The sequence below is a fragment of the Bombina bombina genome, chromosome 2 (assembly GCF_027579735.1).
Source record: "Bombina bombina isolate aBomBom1 chromosome 2, aBomBom1.pri, whole genome shotgun sequence".
Classification (NCBI taxonomy): Eukaryota; Metazoa; Chordata; class Amphibia; order Anura; family Bombinatoridae; genus Bombina; species Bombina bombina.
In genome coordinates, this window is record NC_069500.1 from 70,645,154 (window position 1) to 70,663,197 (window position 18,044).

Sequence of the window (18,044 nt, forward strand, 5' to 3'; positions counted from 1 at the left end):
TATTACATATAGTTTTTATTACCAGGAAGTAAAATTAAAGAGACATAAAACTCAAAATCTTTCATGATGTTGATAGACGTTTAAATTTACTTCTATTATCTATTTTGCTTTGTTCTGTTGGTATCCAGTATTGAAAAGCATACCTAAGTATGCTCAGGTGCAGTAATGCACTACTGGGAGTTAAATGTTGATTGGAGGATCACATATATGCCTCTTGTCATTTGCTCACCTGATGTTTTAAGCTCGGTCCCAGTAGTACATTGATGCTCACTAAACAAAGGATGCTAATCGAATGAAGCAAATGTGATAATAAAAGTAAATTAGAAAGTGGTTTAACACTGTATATTCTAGCTGAATCATGAAAGAAAGAAAAGATAGGTTTGTATGTCCCTTTAACAATTGCAATAGCGTGTAGGTGTTAGTAAGCTAAACAGAATTTTGACAACTGACTGATAGAACAAATGTTCCCCTTGACATAGGTTTAGAACAAATGTTCCCCTTGACATAGGTTTAGAACAAATGTTCCCCTTGACATAGGTTTAGAACAAATGTTCCCCTTGACATATGTTTAGATCAAGTGTTCCCCTTGACATATGTTTAGAACAAATGTTCCCCTTGACATATGTTTAGATCAAGTGTTCCCCTTGACATATGTTTAGAACAAATGTTCCCCTTGACATATGTTTAGAACAAATGTTCCCCTTGACATATGTTTAGAACAAATGTTCCCCTTGACATAGGTTTAGAACAAATGTTCCCCTTGACATATGTTTAGAACAAATTTTCCCCTTGACATATGTTTAGAACAAATTTTCCCCTTGACATATGTTTAGAACAAATTTTCCCCTTGACATATGTTTAGAACAAATTTTCCCCTTGACATATGTTTAGAACAAATTTTCCCCTTGACATATGTTTAGAACATATGTTCCCCTTGACATAGGTTTAGAACAAATGTTAGCATTAGAATATTACATGTGAATATTGATTCCTGCAGGCTATGAGAATCAACATTTCAATATTAAAGGGCAATTACTGTGGAAATATTACATGCAATAATAAATTTACACGCTAGTGACTGTGCAATTTGACCAAGCTGTGTGGCTGCCGCAGCTGACTGGATCACCAGTGGTTTCTGCAGCTCCAAAGAGATTAAACACATAGTTAAAATCAACTCAAGCGCAGAAATGCACTACTTGGAGATAGCGGAACACATCTGGTGAGTCAATGACAAGAGACAAATGTGTGCAGCCACCAATCACTAGCTAGCTCCCAGTAGTGAAGAACATGTACATATTTTTTAAGGATACCAAGAGAACAAAGTATATTTGAAAATAGAAGTGAATTTAAAAGTGTCTTAAAATTACATGTTCTGTCTTTTCTTTTATGATTCAGAGAGAAAATGCAATTTTAAACAACTTTCCAATTTAGTTCTATTATTAAAAGTGCTTAATTCTCTTAAAAAACACTGTTGAAAAGCATATTAGGAGTAGCAATGTACTACTGGGAGCTAGCTACTGATTGGTGGTTGCACATATTTTCCTCTTGTCATTGACTCACCAGATGTGTTCAGCTATCTCCCAGTAGTGCATTGCTGCTCCTCCTCCTATCAAAGGATATCAAGAAATTAAAGAAAATTTGATAATCAAAGTAAATTGGAAAGCTGTTTAAAACTCTATGTTCAATATGAATCATGAAAGAAACAAACAATTGGGTTGCATGTCTCTTTAATTTTGACTTTGATATCCCTTTAACACTTGTGGCTCAGTATTTACACCAGCAATGTCAATTTCAATAAAGTTTTCTAGCCACACTACAGTTAAAGTACAATGAATTAGATCATTTTGTTTTCCACTAGAATTACTTTAAAGGGACATGAAAACCATTTTTTTTATGCTTCAGACAGAGAATGCACATGGGAGAGTCAATGGCATAAGGCATATATGTGCAGCCACCATTCTGCAGCTCTGCAGCCTACCTAGGTATGCTTTTCAACAAAGCATACCAAGAGAACAAAACAAATTAGATAATATAAGTACATTGGAAAGTTGTTTAAAATTCCATGCTCTATCTGAGTCATGAAAGAAAAAAATGGGGTTCATATCCCTTTAAGGCTGTGCTACATACAAGGATGCTAGTTATGTTTCCGTCTTGTTCAGTTGAGATCATGTTCAAAGTTAATTGCGTCTCACTTCCCCTATCTTTTGTAGCTGATCGCCAGTGGCCATTCCTGCCATACATATAGCTGTGATAAATAGCCTAATAAATAATATCTCACACCAAATCTTATTGAAATCCGCCATTTTCCAACAATGAAGTTTCAGCGAGGTTTTTTTGCGAGGTGTTAGTTTCACCAACAGATTTGAATTACTAGGTCAATGTGTATTAACTAAATATATTCTTATTTCAAGGTATTTTCATTTTTCTTTAGGTTTTTTACATTAACACAGTTTTTACGGTGCTGTAAGCAGCCCTCTTACATATGCAAAAAACAAAACCCTTAAATAAAAATGAGATAACCTCATCAGCTTTGAAATAATGACACACGACCACAAGATGAGATATTAAACACGTGCTATTGCGTCTTTAGGAATTTCACATGCAAGGTTTAAGTAAAAAAACTCTATCCACGCCTCCAGTGCGTCACATAACTCTCACGACTATCCCATAGTTCACATCTGCAAGATCTCTAAATCTCTTCTCCTTATTTAAAGCAAAACTACTTTACCCCCCAAAAAACTGAATATTTAACATTTACGAGTATTTACAAAACCTATTTTTCAAGCCAGTTTCCTAAGCGTTGCAGTTTGAGATATCATGGAGATATTTGAGATAACAGGTAACTATATATGTAAATAATAAAAATAAACGGCGTGAGAAACTTTATTTTGCTCATGTGAGTAGCATTTCGGGGCTCCAGCCACTTTCTCAAGCAGAAACTATTGAAACATTATAAAATATTGGTGAAAGGAGCCTCAGTGAATTACAAATTATCTCACCTGACGAGGACAGCAGCTGTGCGCATAAATCTAGCTCAATGCGTTCAGGATAAAGAGAACTCATTTTTATAATTGTTAAATGTCATATTGGTGGGCACATAAAGGACATAAAGGGGTCAGTCAAGTGGTTGTGCACAGCCTGTAGACCAATAATTCTGTCACATTGTTTTATTAATTGAATCACTCTTTATAACAAAAGCCTCATTACAGTTATGAGAGACAAAAAAAAAAGTCATCAATACAAAAGTAAAGAGATCAAAATATATTAAATAGTTTATCAGTTTGTCTAAAACATGCTGGAAATCTGGCTTATTCCACTAAATAGAGTAATATTTTTTTCCCTGCAGGAAGAGCAAGGGATATGCAAATGAGGAACCTGTCATATCAAGCTGCCATTTATTTTGTTGTTCCAACAAAGCTTTAGTAGCTCAGAATGAAGATGCTCAGCAAGAAGAGCCAAGCTACAGGCAGCTCTGTATACAACCAAGATGCTTAAAATATTTATAGCATTACTGCTTTTAACAGCATGCATCTCCTTTTGATAAGCAGATTTCAGTTTTTGTGGATATTTCTGATTTGTGACCAAAGGGCCATAATAAATCAGATTCTCTCGCTATGAGCAGCATGACCAATCTCATTTAAGTTCTGCAGTAAAAAAAAACTGAGGTTCATGAGATATGGTACAAATCATTTGCAATACACAGATAATCTCATATAAATATTTTTACTGCATCACCATAATAATAGGCAACCTTATGAGGTCATACTCACAACTATTTTCTAACAAATTATATATACATATCAGTCCTAGTATATAATACATGCATTAGTCCTAGTACACAAGACATACATAAGTCCTAGCATATGAGACATACAGCAATCTTAGTATACAAGACTTATATCAGTCCTAGTATACGAGACATACATCAGTCCTAGTATACGAGACATACATCAGTCCTAGTATACGAGACATACATCAGTCCTAGTATACGAGACTTACATCAGTCCTATTACACGAGACATACATCAGTCCTAGTATACGAGACATACATCAGTCCTAGTACACGAGACATACATCAGTCCTAGTACACGAGACATACATCAGTCCTAGTATACAAGACATACATCAGTCCTAGTATACGAGACATACATCAGTCCTAGTATACGAGACATACATCAGTCCTAGTATACGAGACATACATCAGTCCTAGTATATGAGACATACATCAGTCTTAGTATACTAGACATACATCAGTCTTAGTATACGAGACATACATCAGTCTTAGTATACGAAGACATACATCAGTCTTAGTATACGAGACATACATCTGTCTTAGTATATGAGACAAACATCAGTCCTAGTATACAAAACATACATCAGCCCTAGTATACAAAACATAAATCAGCCCTAGTATACAAAACATACATCAGCCCTAGTATACAAAACATACATCAGCCCTAGTATACAAAACATACATCAGCCCTAGTATACAAAACATACATCAGCCCTAGTATACAAAACATACATCAGCCCTAGTATACAAAACATACATCAGCCCTAGTATACAAAACATACATCAGCCCTAGTATACAAAACATACATCAGCCCTAGTATACAAAACATACATCAGCCCTAGTATACAAAACATACATCAGCCCTAGTATACAAAACATACATCAGCCCTGCCCTAGTATATAAGACATACATAAGTATTAGTATAAGAGACATACATTAGTCCTAGTACACAAGACATACATCAGCCCTAGTATGAGACATACATCAGTCTTAGTATAAGAGACATACATCAGTATTGTATAAGAGACATACATCAGTATAAGACATACATCAGTATAAGAGACATACATCAGTCTTGTATAAGAGCCATACATCAGTATTAGTATAAGAGACATACATCAGTATTAGTATAAGAGACATACATCAGTCTTGTATAAAAGACATACATCAGTGTTAGTATAAGAGACATACATCAGTATTAGTATAAGAGACATACATAAGTCTTGTATATGAAACATACATCAGTATTAGTATAAGAGACATACATCAGTCTTGTATACGAGACATACATCAGTATTAGTATAAGAGACATACATCAGTATTAGTATAAGAGACATACATCAGTCTTGTATACAAGACAAACATCAGTATTAGTATAAGAGACATACATCAGTCTTGTATACAAGACAAACATCAGTATTAGTATAAGAGACATACATCAGTATTAGTATAAGAGACATACATCAGTCTTGTATACAAGACATACATCAGTATTAGTATAAGAGACATACATCAGTCTTGTATAAGAGCCATACATCATTATTAGTATAAGAGACATACATCAGTCTTGTATAAGAGACATACATCAGTATTAGTATAAGAGACATACATCAGTATTAGTATAAGACATACATCAGTATTAGTATAAGAGACATACATCAGTCTTGTATATGAGACATACATCAGTATTAGTATAAGACATACATCAGTCTTATATATGAGACATACATCAGTATTAGTATAAGAGACATACATCAGTCTTGTATACAAGACATACATCAGTCTTGTATAAGAGACATACATCAGTATTAGTATAAGAGACATACATCAGTATTAGTATAAGAGACATACATCAGTATTAGTATAAGAGACATACATCAGTATTAGTATAAGAGACATACATCAGTATTAGTATAAGAGACATACATCAGTATTAGTATAAGAGACATACATCAGTATTAGTATAAGAGACATACATCAATGTTAGTATAAGAGACATACATCAGTATTAGTATAAGAGACATACATCAGTCTTGTATACAAGACATATATCAGTATTAGTATAAGAGACATACATCAGTATTAGTATAAGAGACATACATCAGTCTTGTATACAAGACATACATCAGTATTAGTATCAGAGACATACATCAATCTTTTATACAAGACATACATCAGTATTAGTATCAGAGACATACATCAGTCTTTTATACAAGACATACATCAGTATTAGTATCAGAGACATACATCAATCTTTTATACAAGACATACATCAGTATTAGTATCAGAGACATACATCAGTCTTGTATACAAGACATACATCAATGTTAGTATAAGAGACATACATGAGTCCTAGCATACAAGACAGATAAAAGGGAGAGTGTCTAGTATTGTCAGTGACCACAATGCTAAAATGCATCTGCCTTTAATACCCATGAAGCTCTAAATCTTTACCTCCCGAAAACAACACGGAACCTCACAATTTTGAAATACAAAAAACAAATACGCAGTGTAGAGGTTTAGTTTTTTATAAAGTAATGGGTTTTGCCATGTTGGAACCTAAGTTTTCTGCTTATCTATCTCTTCTGATTAGAACAATTTCAGACAGATAAAAAACAGACAATAAAAAAAAAATAAGGCTGTGTAGTATATAGGATTGGTAAATTAACTTTCCATACAGACATTGCTTGCACACTCTTTTATTGCCTGTTATATATATGTTTCTAAATGTCCTCAACAGAAGAGATAGATAAGGGTAAAACCTAGGTTCTAGGTTTAGAGAAACTCAGTGAAATTACAGGAAAAGGGGAAAGAATACATCAAATATATTGCTATGTTTTTGTACTACACAAACAATCTTTAAGAACTTTAAACAACTCCCCTATTTATTTCTGTTATCTACTTTGCTTTGTTTTCTTGGTAGACAATGTTGAAAAGCATAGTGGTAAACTTATGTGCAGCAATGCACTACTGGGAGCTAGCTGTTGGTTAGTAACTGCACATATATGAATCTTGTCATTGGCTTACCCAATGTGTTCTGCTTGCTCCCAGTTGTGCATTACTGCTCCTTCAACAAAGAATACCAAGAGAATGAGGCAAATTTGATAAAACATGTAAGACAACATTTGTGTTGCATGTCCCTTTAAAGTCAAAAATCCCATAATTGTAGACTTTTTAAATTTACTATCAATTGCATTTTCACAAGTTGTGAGTACGAAAGCAAAAGAAATAGGTCTAAAGAACATACTAAATCAGACAAATCTTATCTGCAACTGACTGCTCATACGGTCGGCAAAGTTTAGCTTATTCCAGCTGCCATGTTTGTTTGTTTTTTACCTTTACAAGCTATTGTGCCTTTATATAGTCTCTTTATTAGCCATAGCAGCCTGTAAGTTTGCCATAACATAAATTAAATTATACCTTTCTGCACATAAGCCCTATCTGCTTGTGTGATTGATTTGGGGACTAGCTTGTTCGTTTGAAGTAAAATTATTTTACTTTATTTTAAAGTTTACGTTTTGTCTTCTTTTCAATAGGCATCATTTTTATACTATAACACAGTAACATGTTTGTATATACAAATCTACAAAGATAGATACTAAATAACATTAGTTAGACACAGAGGTGTGTACAAACCTACACAATTAGTTTAGAATATTGTGACAAATAACAAAATGATACAGGCATTTCTTTTTTAATGTTTGGATTTAATCTGTAAAGGTCACTGCCCTGCAGCATAAGGGATGTGAAATGACTTTGTTGCCCTACTTGTTACATCTACTGGAATACTATAGTGGCCATGTCTATGAATAGACCGAGAAGTGCATCTCACCAAAGGGAAATCTAGCTTTATATTTACAAAAAAAACATAATTTATGTAAGAACTTAGCTGATAAATTCATTTCTTTCATATTAGCAAGAGTCCATGAGCTAGTGACGTATGGGATATACATTCCAACCAGGAGGGGCAAAGTTTCCCAAACCTCAAAATGCCTACAAATACACCCCTCACCACACCCACAAATCAGTTTAACGAATAGCCAAGAAGTGGGGTGATAAGAAAAAAGTGCGAAAGCATAAAAAATAAGGAATTGGAATAATTGTGCTTTATACAAAAAAAGTCATAACCACCACAAAAAAGGGTGGGCCTCATGGACTCTTGCTAATATGAAAGAAATGAATTTATCAGGTAAGTTCTTACATAAATTATGTTTTCTTTCATGTAATTAGCAAGAGTCCATGAGCTAGTGACGTATGGGATAATGACTACCCAAGATGTGGATCTTTCCACGCAAGTCACTAGAGAGGGAGGGATAAAATAAAGACAGCCAATTCTGCTGAAAAAATAATCCACACCCAAAATAAAGTTTAAATTTTATAATGAAAAAAACTGAAATCATAAGCAGAAGATTCAAACTGAAACAGCTGCCTGAAGTACTTTTCTACCAAAAACAGCTTCAGAAGAAGAAAACACATCAAAATGGTAGAATTTAGTAAAAGTATGCAAAGAAGACCAAGTTGCTGCTTTGCAAATCTGATCAACCGAAGCTTCATTCCTAAACGCCCAGGAAGTAGAAACTGACCTAGTAGAATGAGCTGTAATCCTTTGAGGCGGAGTTTTACCCGACTCGACATAAGCATGATGAATTAAAGATTTCAACCAAGATGCCAAAGAAATGGCAGAGGCCTTCTGACCTTTCCTAGAACCGGAAAAGATAACAAATAGACTAGAAGTCTTTCGGAAATTCTTAGTGGCTTCAACATAATATTTCAAAGCTCTAACTACATCCAAAGAATGCAATGATTTCTCCTTAGAATTCTTAGGATTAGGACATAATGAAGGAACCACAATTTCTCTACTAATGTTGTTGGAATTCACAACCTTAGGTAAAAATTCAAAAGAAGTTCACAACACCGCCTTATCCTGGTGAAAAATCAGAAAAGGAGACTCACAAGAAAGAGCAGATAATTCAGAAACTCTTCTGGCAGAAGAAATGGCCAAAAGGAACAAAACTTTCCAAGAAAGTAATTTAATGTCCAATGAATGCATAGGTTCAAACGGAGGAGCTTGAAGAGCCCCCAGAACCAAATTCAAACTCCAAGGAGGAGAAATTGACTTAATAACAGGTTTTATACGAACCAAAGCTTGTACAAAACAATGAATATCAGGAAGATTAGCAATCTTTCTGTGAAAAAGAACAGAAAGAGCAGAGATTTGTCCTTTCAATGAACTTGCAGACAAACCTTTATCCAAACCATCCTGAAGAAACTGTAAAATTCTCGGAATTCTAAAAGAATGCCAGGAAAAATGATGAGAAAGACACCAAGAAATATAAGTCTTCCAGACTCTATAATATATCTCCCTAGATACAGATTTACGAGCCTGTAACATAGTATTAATCACAGAGTCAGAGAAACCTCTTTGACCAAGAATCAAGCGTTCAATCTCCATACCTTTAAATTTAAGGATTTGAGATCCTGATGGAAAAAAGGACCTTGCGACAGAAGGTCTGGTCTTAACGGAAGAGTCCACGGTTGGCAAGAGGCCATCCGGACAAGATCCGCATACCAAAACCTGTGAGGCCATGCTGGAGCTACCAGCAGAACAAACGAGCATTCCTTCAGAATCTTGAAGAAGAACTAGAGGCGGAAAGATATAAGCAGGATGATACTTCCAAGGAAGTGACAATGCATCCACTGCTTCCGCTTGAGGATCCCTGGATCTGGACAGATACCTGGGAAGTTTCTTGTTTAGATGAGAGGCCATCAGATCTATTTCTGGAAGTCCCCACATTTGGACAATCTGAAGAAATACCTCTGGGTGAAGAGACCATTCGCCCGGATGCAACGTTTGGCGACTGAGATAATCCGCTTCCCAATTGTCTATACCTGGGATATGAACCGCAGAAATTAGACAGGAGCTGGATTCCGCCCAAACCAGAATTCGAGATACTTCTTTCATAGCCAGAGGGCTGTGAGTCCCTCCTTGATGATTGATGTATGCCACAGATGTGACATTGTCTGTCTGAAAACAAATTAACGATTCTCTCTTTAGAAGAGGCCAAGACTGAAGAGCTCTGAAAATTGCACGGAGTTCCAAAATATTGATCGGTAATCTCACCTCCTGAGATTCCCAAACCCCTTGTGCCGTCAGAGACCCCCACACAGCTCCCCAACCTGTAAGACTTGCATCTGTTGAGATTACAGTCCAGGTCGGAAGAACAAAAGAAGCCCCCTGAACTAAACGATGGTGATCTGTCCACCACGTCAGAGAGTGTCGTACAATCGGTTTTAAAGATATTAATTGAGATATCTTTGTGTAATCCCTGCACCACTGGTTCAGCATACAGAGCTGAAGAGGTCGCATGTGAAAACGAGCAAAGGGGATCGCGTCCGATGCAGCAGTCATAAGACCTAGAATTTCCATGCATAAGGCTACCGAAGGGAATGATTGTGACTGAAGGTTTCGACAAGCTGATATCAATTTTAGACGTCTCTTGTCTGTCAAAGATAGAGTCATGGACACTGAATCTATCTGGAAACCCAAAAAGGTTACCCTTGTTTGAGGAATCAATGAACTTTTTAGTAAATTGATCCTCCAACCATGATCTTGAAGAAACAACACAAGTCGATTCGTATGAGATTCTGCTAAATGTGAAGACTGAGCAAGTACCAAGATATCGTCCAAATAAGGAAATACCACAATACCCTGTTCTCTGATTACAGACAGAAGGGCACCGAGAACCTTTGTAAAAAATCTTGGAGCTGTTGCTAGGCCAAACGGCAGAGCCACAAACTGGTAATGCTTGTCTAGGAACGAGAATCTCAGAAACTGATAGTGATCTGGATGAATCGGAATATGCAGATATGCATCCTGTAAATCTATTGTAGACATATAATGCCCTTGCTGAACAAAAGGCAGGATAGTCCTTACAGTTACCATTTTGAATGTTGGTATCCTTACATAACGATTCAATATTTTTAGATCCAGAACTGGTCTGAAGGAATTCTCCTTCTTTGGTACAATGAAGAGATTTGAATAAAACCCCATCCCCTGTTCCAGAACTCGAACTGGCATAATTACTCCAGCCAACTCTAGATCTGAAACACATTTCAGAAATGCTTGAGCCTTCGCTGGATTTACTGGGACACGGGAAAGAAAAAATCTCTTTGCAGGAGGCCTCATCTTGAAGCCAATTCTGTACCCTTCTGAAACAATATTCTGAATCCAAAGATTGTGAACGGAATTGATCCAAATTCCTTTGAAAAAACGTAATCTGCCCCCTACCAGCTGAGCTGGAATGAGGGCCGCACCTTCATGTGGACTTAGGAGCTGGCTTTGATTTTCTAAAAGGCTTGGATTTATTCCAGACTGGAGATGGTTTCCAAACTGATACCGCTCATGAGGATGAAGGATCAGGCTTTTGTTCCTTGTTGTGACGAAAGGAACGAAAACGATTATTAGACCTAAATTTACCTTTAGATTTTTTATCCTGTGGTAAAAAAGTTCCTTTCCCTCCAGTAACAGTTGAGATAATAGAATCCAACTGAGAACCAAATAATTGATTACCCTGGAAAGAAAGGGAAAGCAGAGTAGACTTAGAAGACATTTAAGCATTCCAAGTTTTAAGCCATAAAGCTCTTCTAGCTAAAATAGCTAGAGACATATACCTGACATCAACTCTAATGATATCAAAGATGGCATCACAAATAAAATTATTAGCATGTTGAAGAAGAATAATAATGCTATGAGAATTATGATCTGTTACTTGTTGCGCTAAAGCTTCCAACCAAAAAGTTGAAGGTGCAGCAACATCCGCTAAAGATATAGCAGGTCTAAGAAGATTACCTGAACACAAGTAAGCTTTTCTTAGAAAGGATTCAATTTTCCTATCTAAAGGATCCTTAAAGGAAGTACCATCTGCCGTAGGAATGGTAGTACGCTTAGCAAGAGTAGAGACAGCCCCATCAACCTTAGGGATTTTGTCCCAAAACTCTAATCTGTCAGATGGCACAGGATATAATTGCTTAAAACGTTTAGAAGGAGTAAATGAATTACCCAAATTATTCCATTCCCTGGAAATTACTTCAGAAATAGCACCAGGAACAGGAAAAACTTCTGGAATAACTACAGGACATTAAAAAACCTTATCTAAACGTTTAGATTTAGTATCAAGAGGACCAGAATCCTCAATTTCTAATGCAATTAGGACTTCTTTAAGTAAAGAACGAATAAATTCCATTTAAAATAAATATGAAGATTTATCAGCATCAACCTCTGAGACAGAATCCTCTGAACCAGAAGAGCCATTATCAGAATCAGAATGATGATGTTCATTTAAAAATTCATTTGAAAAATGAGAAGTTTTAAAATAATTTTTACGTTTGCTAGAAGGAGGAATAACAGACATAGCATTCTTAAGGGATTTAGAAACAAAATCTCTTATGTTATCAGGAACACTCTGAGTATTAGATGTTGATGGAACAGCAACAGGTAATGTAACTTTACTAAAGGAAATATTATCTGCATTAACAAGTTTGTCATGACATTCAATACAAACAACAGCTGGAGGAACAGCTACCAAAAGTTTACAGCAGATACACTTAGCTTTGGTAGCTCCAGCACCAGGCAGCGATTTTCCAGAAGTATCTTCTGACTCAGCTTCAACATGGGACATCTTGCAATATGTAATAGAAAAAACAACATATAAAGCAAAATTGATAAAATTCCTTAAATGACAGTTTCAGGAATGGGAAAAAATGCCAGTGAACAAGCTTCTAGCAACCAGAAGCAATAAAAAATGAGACTTAAATAATGTGGAGACAAAAGTGACGCCCATATTTTTTTAGCGCCAAATAAGACGCCCACATTATTTGGCGCCTAAATGCTTTTGGCGCCAAAAATGACGCCACATCCGGAACGCCGACATTTTTGGCGCAAAAGAACGTCAAAAATGACGCAACTTCCGGCGACACGTATGACGCCGGAAACAGAAAAAAAAAATTGCGCCAAAAAAGTCCGCGCCAAGAATGACGCAATAAAATGAAGCACAGGGAAAGTCAAATTTTAAGGTAAGAAAAAAATTGTTTTATTCAAATGCATTATCCCAAATATGAAACTGACTGTCTGAAAATAAGGAATGTTGAACATCCTGAGTCAAGGCAAATAAATGTTTGAATACATATATTTAGAACTTTTTAAAAAAGTGCCCAACCATAGCTTAGAGTGTCACAGAAAATAAGACTTACTTACCCCAGGACACTCATCTACATGTTGTAGAAAGCCAAACCAGTACTGAAACGAGAATCAGCAGAGGTAATGGTATATATATAAGAGTATATCGTCGATCTGAAAAGGGAGGTAAGAGATGAATCTCTACGACCGATAACAGAGAACCTATGAAATAGACCCCGTAGAAGGAGATCATTGAATTCAAATAGGCAATACTCTCCTCACATCCCTCTGACATTCACTGCACGCTGAGAGGAAAACTGGGCTCCAACCTGCTGCGGAGCGCATATCAACGTAGAATCTAGCACAAACTTACTTCACCACCTCCATCGGAGGCAAAGTTTGTAAAACTGATTTGTGGGTGTGGTGAGGGGTGTATTTATAGGCATTTTGAGGTTTGGGAAACTTTGCCCCTCCTGGTAGGAATGTATATCCCATACGTCACTAGCTCATGGACTCTTGCTAATTACATGAAAGAAACAACTATGCAAAATGTTTGATAAATAAGACAATGAATGAAATATGACAATTGGCTAAAAAAATATCCTTTGCAATAGATTTAATTAGACTATTAAAATACAGAATTTAAAATATTTTGTACTTTTTCAGTTCATTAATGAACATCCCTTAGATACACAGTTTCGTACTTGCTTCTCCTTGCAGTTACGTGTTGCGCACTTATATACTTATTATGCAATGACATGTGCAAAGTATGCCCATGAAGGAGGACATCTGGAACCTCACCCTGGGGCGTATGTAAAAAAAAAAAAATGAAAAAAATGATGGCAGTTCTAATGGATTAGAATGCCAGAAAAAAGAAAGACGACCAATTACTATGCATATTTAATTGGTGATTAAGGGCTAGATTACAAGTGGAGCGCAAAATATCACTTTTGTGAAAGCAATATTTGCACTCCACTTAGTAATACCAGAGCACACAAATGTGCACTGGAATTACAAGTTAGGTGCAATGTGAAAAGCGGAAGCTTTACGCTCACAGACACAGCATAAGAACTAGCACAGCAAAGGGGGTAAGTCGTGCATCGATGGTCAGCAGATTGAAATATATATATATGCTGCCTTATATACTGTATATATATATATATATATATATATATATATATATATATATATATATATATATATATATACACACATATACATATATATAAATACACATATACATACATATCTATTTACAGAGAACACACAGTTCCCATAGACTGGAATGTAAAGACAAATTTCAGTGCCTTTATTTTTCTAACACCCCACACCTGCCAACTTTAACCCCTAAAAACTGCCTAGTGCAGTTAAAGAAAAAAAGAAAAAAACATTTTTATTATAACAAAAGGGAGCTCACATTTGGGCAATTGGGGGACATTTCAAAAATGACCGCTCTACTTGTAATCTAATCCTTAAACTTTTTCTTATTTTCAGATATAAATTCTTGTCATGTATAATAAGTTTGCACATACTCTGTGCTGAGGTTTAACCAGTTTTCATTGCATCACATTGTATCTATTCATCACTTATACAGATGCTGAATTCTGTTACTTTATTTTAGCTGTTATTTTTCACCCCAGGCATATATTTATATTTATATTTCTGAGACTTATTAAGCCCTTTGTTAGATCTTTAATGAAGAAATCCTTCTGCAACTTTATACATGGATTATTTTAGTTGCCAGCGAAGTAAAACAAAACGGATAATCTCTCTCAGAACTTGACGTACCTCATTACTAGAAATGACTTTACTGATAAATTGTACCAGCAGTGTGCTGACAAGGAACCGGAGTGCATGAAAAAATATTTAATTAACATTGTGATCCAAAAACAAGCTGGTTTAATTTTAACAAACATTAAAAACGAATAGGCATTAGCAGTGTGACTTTCATCATGTGACAGCCAAAGGGTTAATGGTTTGAAATTATATTTTATTAATATTATAAAAAAACAAATCCTGACTTAAATGTCCCAGTTCTAGAATGTAATGGCTTACCTTATCAGCAAAGTGCACCACAATAAATGCACTATTAGACATTCGAGGTTTCTTGAAGTGTTGGCTACTAATGTGTCGATCATACAACTTCTGGCACCAGTTCTGGTCAGTTCCTTTGGGGACCTAAATACAAAAAATGTGTGAAAACTCAATTCATATAATACAATCCATGTACAATGCTGGGTTATCATACAGCTATAAAACAAATTATGCTTACCTGATCATTTTATTTTCTTCAGATTGAAAGAGTCCACAGCTGCATTCATTACTGTTGGGAATTTAGAACCTGGCCACAAGGAGGCGGCAAAGACACCCCAGTCAAAGGCTTAAATACCCCTACTACTTCCCTCATCCCCCAGTCATTCTGCTGAGGCACAAGGAACAGTAGAAGAAATATCAGGGTGAAGAAAAATAACAGACGCCCCACAGAAAAAATATGGGTGGGGAGCTGTGGACTCTTTCCATCTGAAGAAAATAAAATTATCAGGTAAGCATAATTTATGTTTTTCTTCATAAATGGAAAAAGTCCACAGCTGCATTCATTACTGTTGGGAAAACAATACCCAAGCTATAGAGGACACTGAATGCAAAAAACGGGAGGGTACAAAAGGCGGCCCATTCTGAGGGCACCAGGCCTGAAACCCCAACCCAGCAAAAAAACCTGCTTCGTCCAAAGCCGAGAAAACTTAGAAAAAAGACACTAACCCACAGTAATTAATAAGCAATTTTTTTATACGAATGCGATCTCATCATTGTTGATAGACTAGTATGGACGTGGCAGTACTACCGTGTCTAACAGTAACCAATAACCCCCTCCGGCCGCAACGCAACCTACCGCAAAGCAATCAGACTGAGTCTGTGTCTGTCTGTCACTCACAGCTCAGTCTGTCACTGGATGAGGCCAGGAAATGCGGGGGTGGGTCGGGCCGGCCGTCGTCTCACACACATGACATGGTGGAGTATCAAAATACTTCAGTGCAGAGAGCAGGAAAAATCTGAACTTCGAGGGCGGACTCACCACTGGCACTAATAACTTTAGCAGTGCCGATCAGGACCGCCCTTTGGTTGGGGCCAGTGCGGCACTGGCCTTAGGCCCCTTGCTTCGTGGTGCATATGATACCGGGTGAGGTGGAGAGGATCCGGGACTTGGGAGCATCGGACATAAGCAACAGGTCAGAGCTTCTTGTAAAAGCTTCTGTCTACGTATCTTAGGTTTACGCACAAAGCGAGAGGAATCTATCTGTACAAGACCAATTCATTGTTTGCAATCTCTGTCAGTAAGAACAATGTTTAGCACAAGAAGAAATATCCCTGAGAAAATATTTACAGCCTAAAAACTGAAAAGAAATAACAATGAAAATCATAGTAATTTCTCCATCTGCTCCAGAATTGCAAAAATTCATGTTGGCTTTGCTGTTTTTGGTTTATAAACTAATAACACATCAACACCCCCTGTAACTGTATGTTATTCAAACAGAAAATTAAAAAATGCCTGTGATTTTCCTGCAAAAAACTCCGGATAATTATATAGCTGAGTTTTTAGAAAATCCATAAATTTTCTAACAAACACAATATCCGTGTAATTGTTCATGGAATACAAAAGGTCATCATCCTACATCATATGTAGCTCACACATGGGCAGGTATCCTGTCTGATGTCTTGTTGGTATGTGAGTATGTGAGCATGTGACTGTGTGAGCATGTGACTGTGTGAGCATGTGACTGTGTGAGCATGTGACTGTGTGAGCATGTGACTGTGAGTATGTGACTGTGTGAGCATCTGACTGTGTGAGTATGTGACTGTGAGTATGTGACTGTGTGAGCATCTGACTGTGTGAGCATCTGACTGTGTGAGTATCTGACTGTGTGAGTATGTGACTGTGAGTATGTGACTGTGAGTATGTGACTGTGAGTATGTGACTGTGTGAGCATGTGACTGTGTGAGTATGTGACTGTGAGTATGTGACTGTGTGAGCATCTGACTGTGTGAGTATGTGACTGTGAGTATCTGACTGTGTGAGTATGTGACTGTGAGTATGTGACTGTGAGTATGTGACTGTGTGAGCATCTGACTGTGTGAGTATCTGACTGTGTGAGTATGTGACTGTGTATGGGTTCATTGTCACAATTCTTGTCTGAGAAATTTCAAGAGTTAACTGTAATAATAAAGTAAAAGCAGAGCAAAAGAATAAAAATAAATAAAGGTGTGTCATTGATCTGATGACAACAATTGTGTCACAACTTAGTGCTCATAAGCTAACGGCTGTAGCAACACACTACATGCATTTTACTTTGCTGTGTATGTAATGAAGTCCTATAGCACAACATCCCATTCACTAAGGCATTGGTTATAATGATCTGACATCTCACTTGGGTATATAGCTGATATACAGGGCAGTGGCGGAACTTTGAGGATTGCGAAAAGTTGCGACCAGGCCCAGGAAGAAGTCTATTTTTTGCCTCAAATGTGACTTACAGAGAGTAATTTTGAATGGATTATATCAGTCACTATTGTAGCTATTATTAAATATACGGAGGGGGCTGCACCGGAGGGGGCGGGGTTAAGATGAAGGGGGCGGTCTTGACTCAGATGGGGCGGGGCCAGTTTATACAAATTTCCAGGGCTGGTCTGATTTCCCAGTCCGGCCCTGCTTACGAGAGAAAGGGATCAACTACCGTAAACTCCCAAAAGGAAGAGAACACAGAGATAACAGACAAGGATACCTGGAAGACCCTATAAATAGGGTACAAGTTCCAAATAAAATAAGGAAAAAAACTCCAGAACCAAGTCAGGCTAACAGAGACCAAAAACCAGTCCTGAGAAACAAGGGGAGGCAACGCCCAGACCCCAAAGAGTATAGAAAGAAACCACAATAGTAGGACTGGGATCCTAAAACAGAGAAGAAAACTTCTCCTATTACAGTGCATTACAGGTTATCGCCCAATAAGAACAGAGGCACCCAACAGGGACATTGTTCTTCCAGCTCAGAACTGGAAAAGAAAGCCTATAAGAGGAATAC

General features: G+C 36.8%; 1 protein-coding gene across 1 annotated transcript in view; it reads right to left on the reverse strand.

The window, feature by feature from the left end:
* MYO5B (myosin VB) overlaps positions 1-18,044 on the reverse strand; it is a 575,225-nt gene that overhangs the window by 184,075 nt on the left and 373,106 nt on the right. Inside the window, exon 13 of the mRNA XM_053701104.1 lies at positions 15,026-15,148. Within this exon, the coding sequence (XP_053557079.1) occupies positions 15,026-15,148 (123 nt within the window). The remainder of the gene's footprint in view (positions 1-15,025; positions 15,149-18,044) is intronic.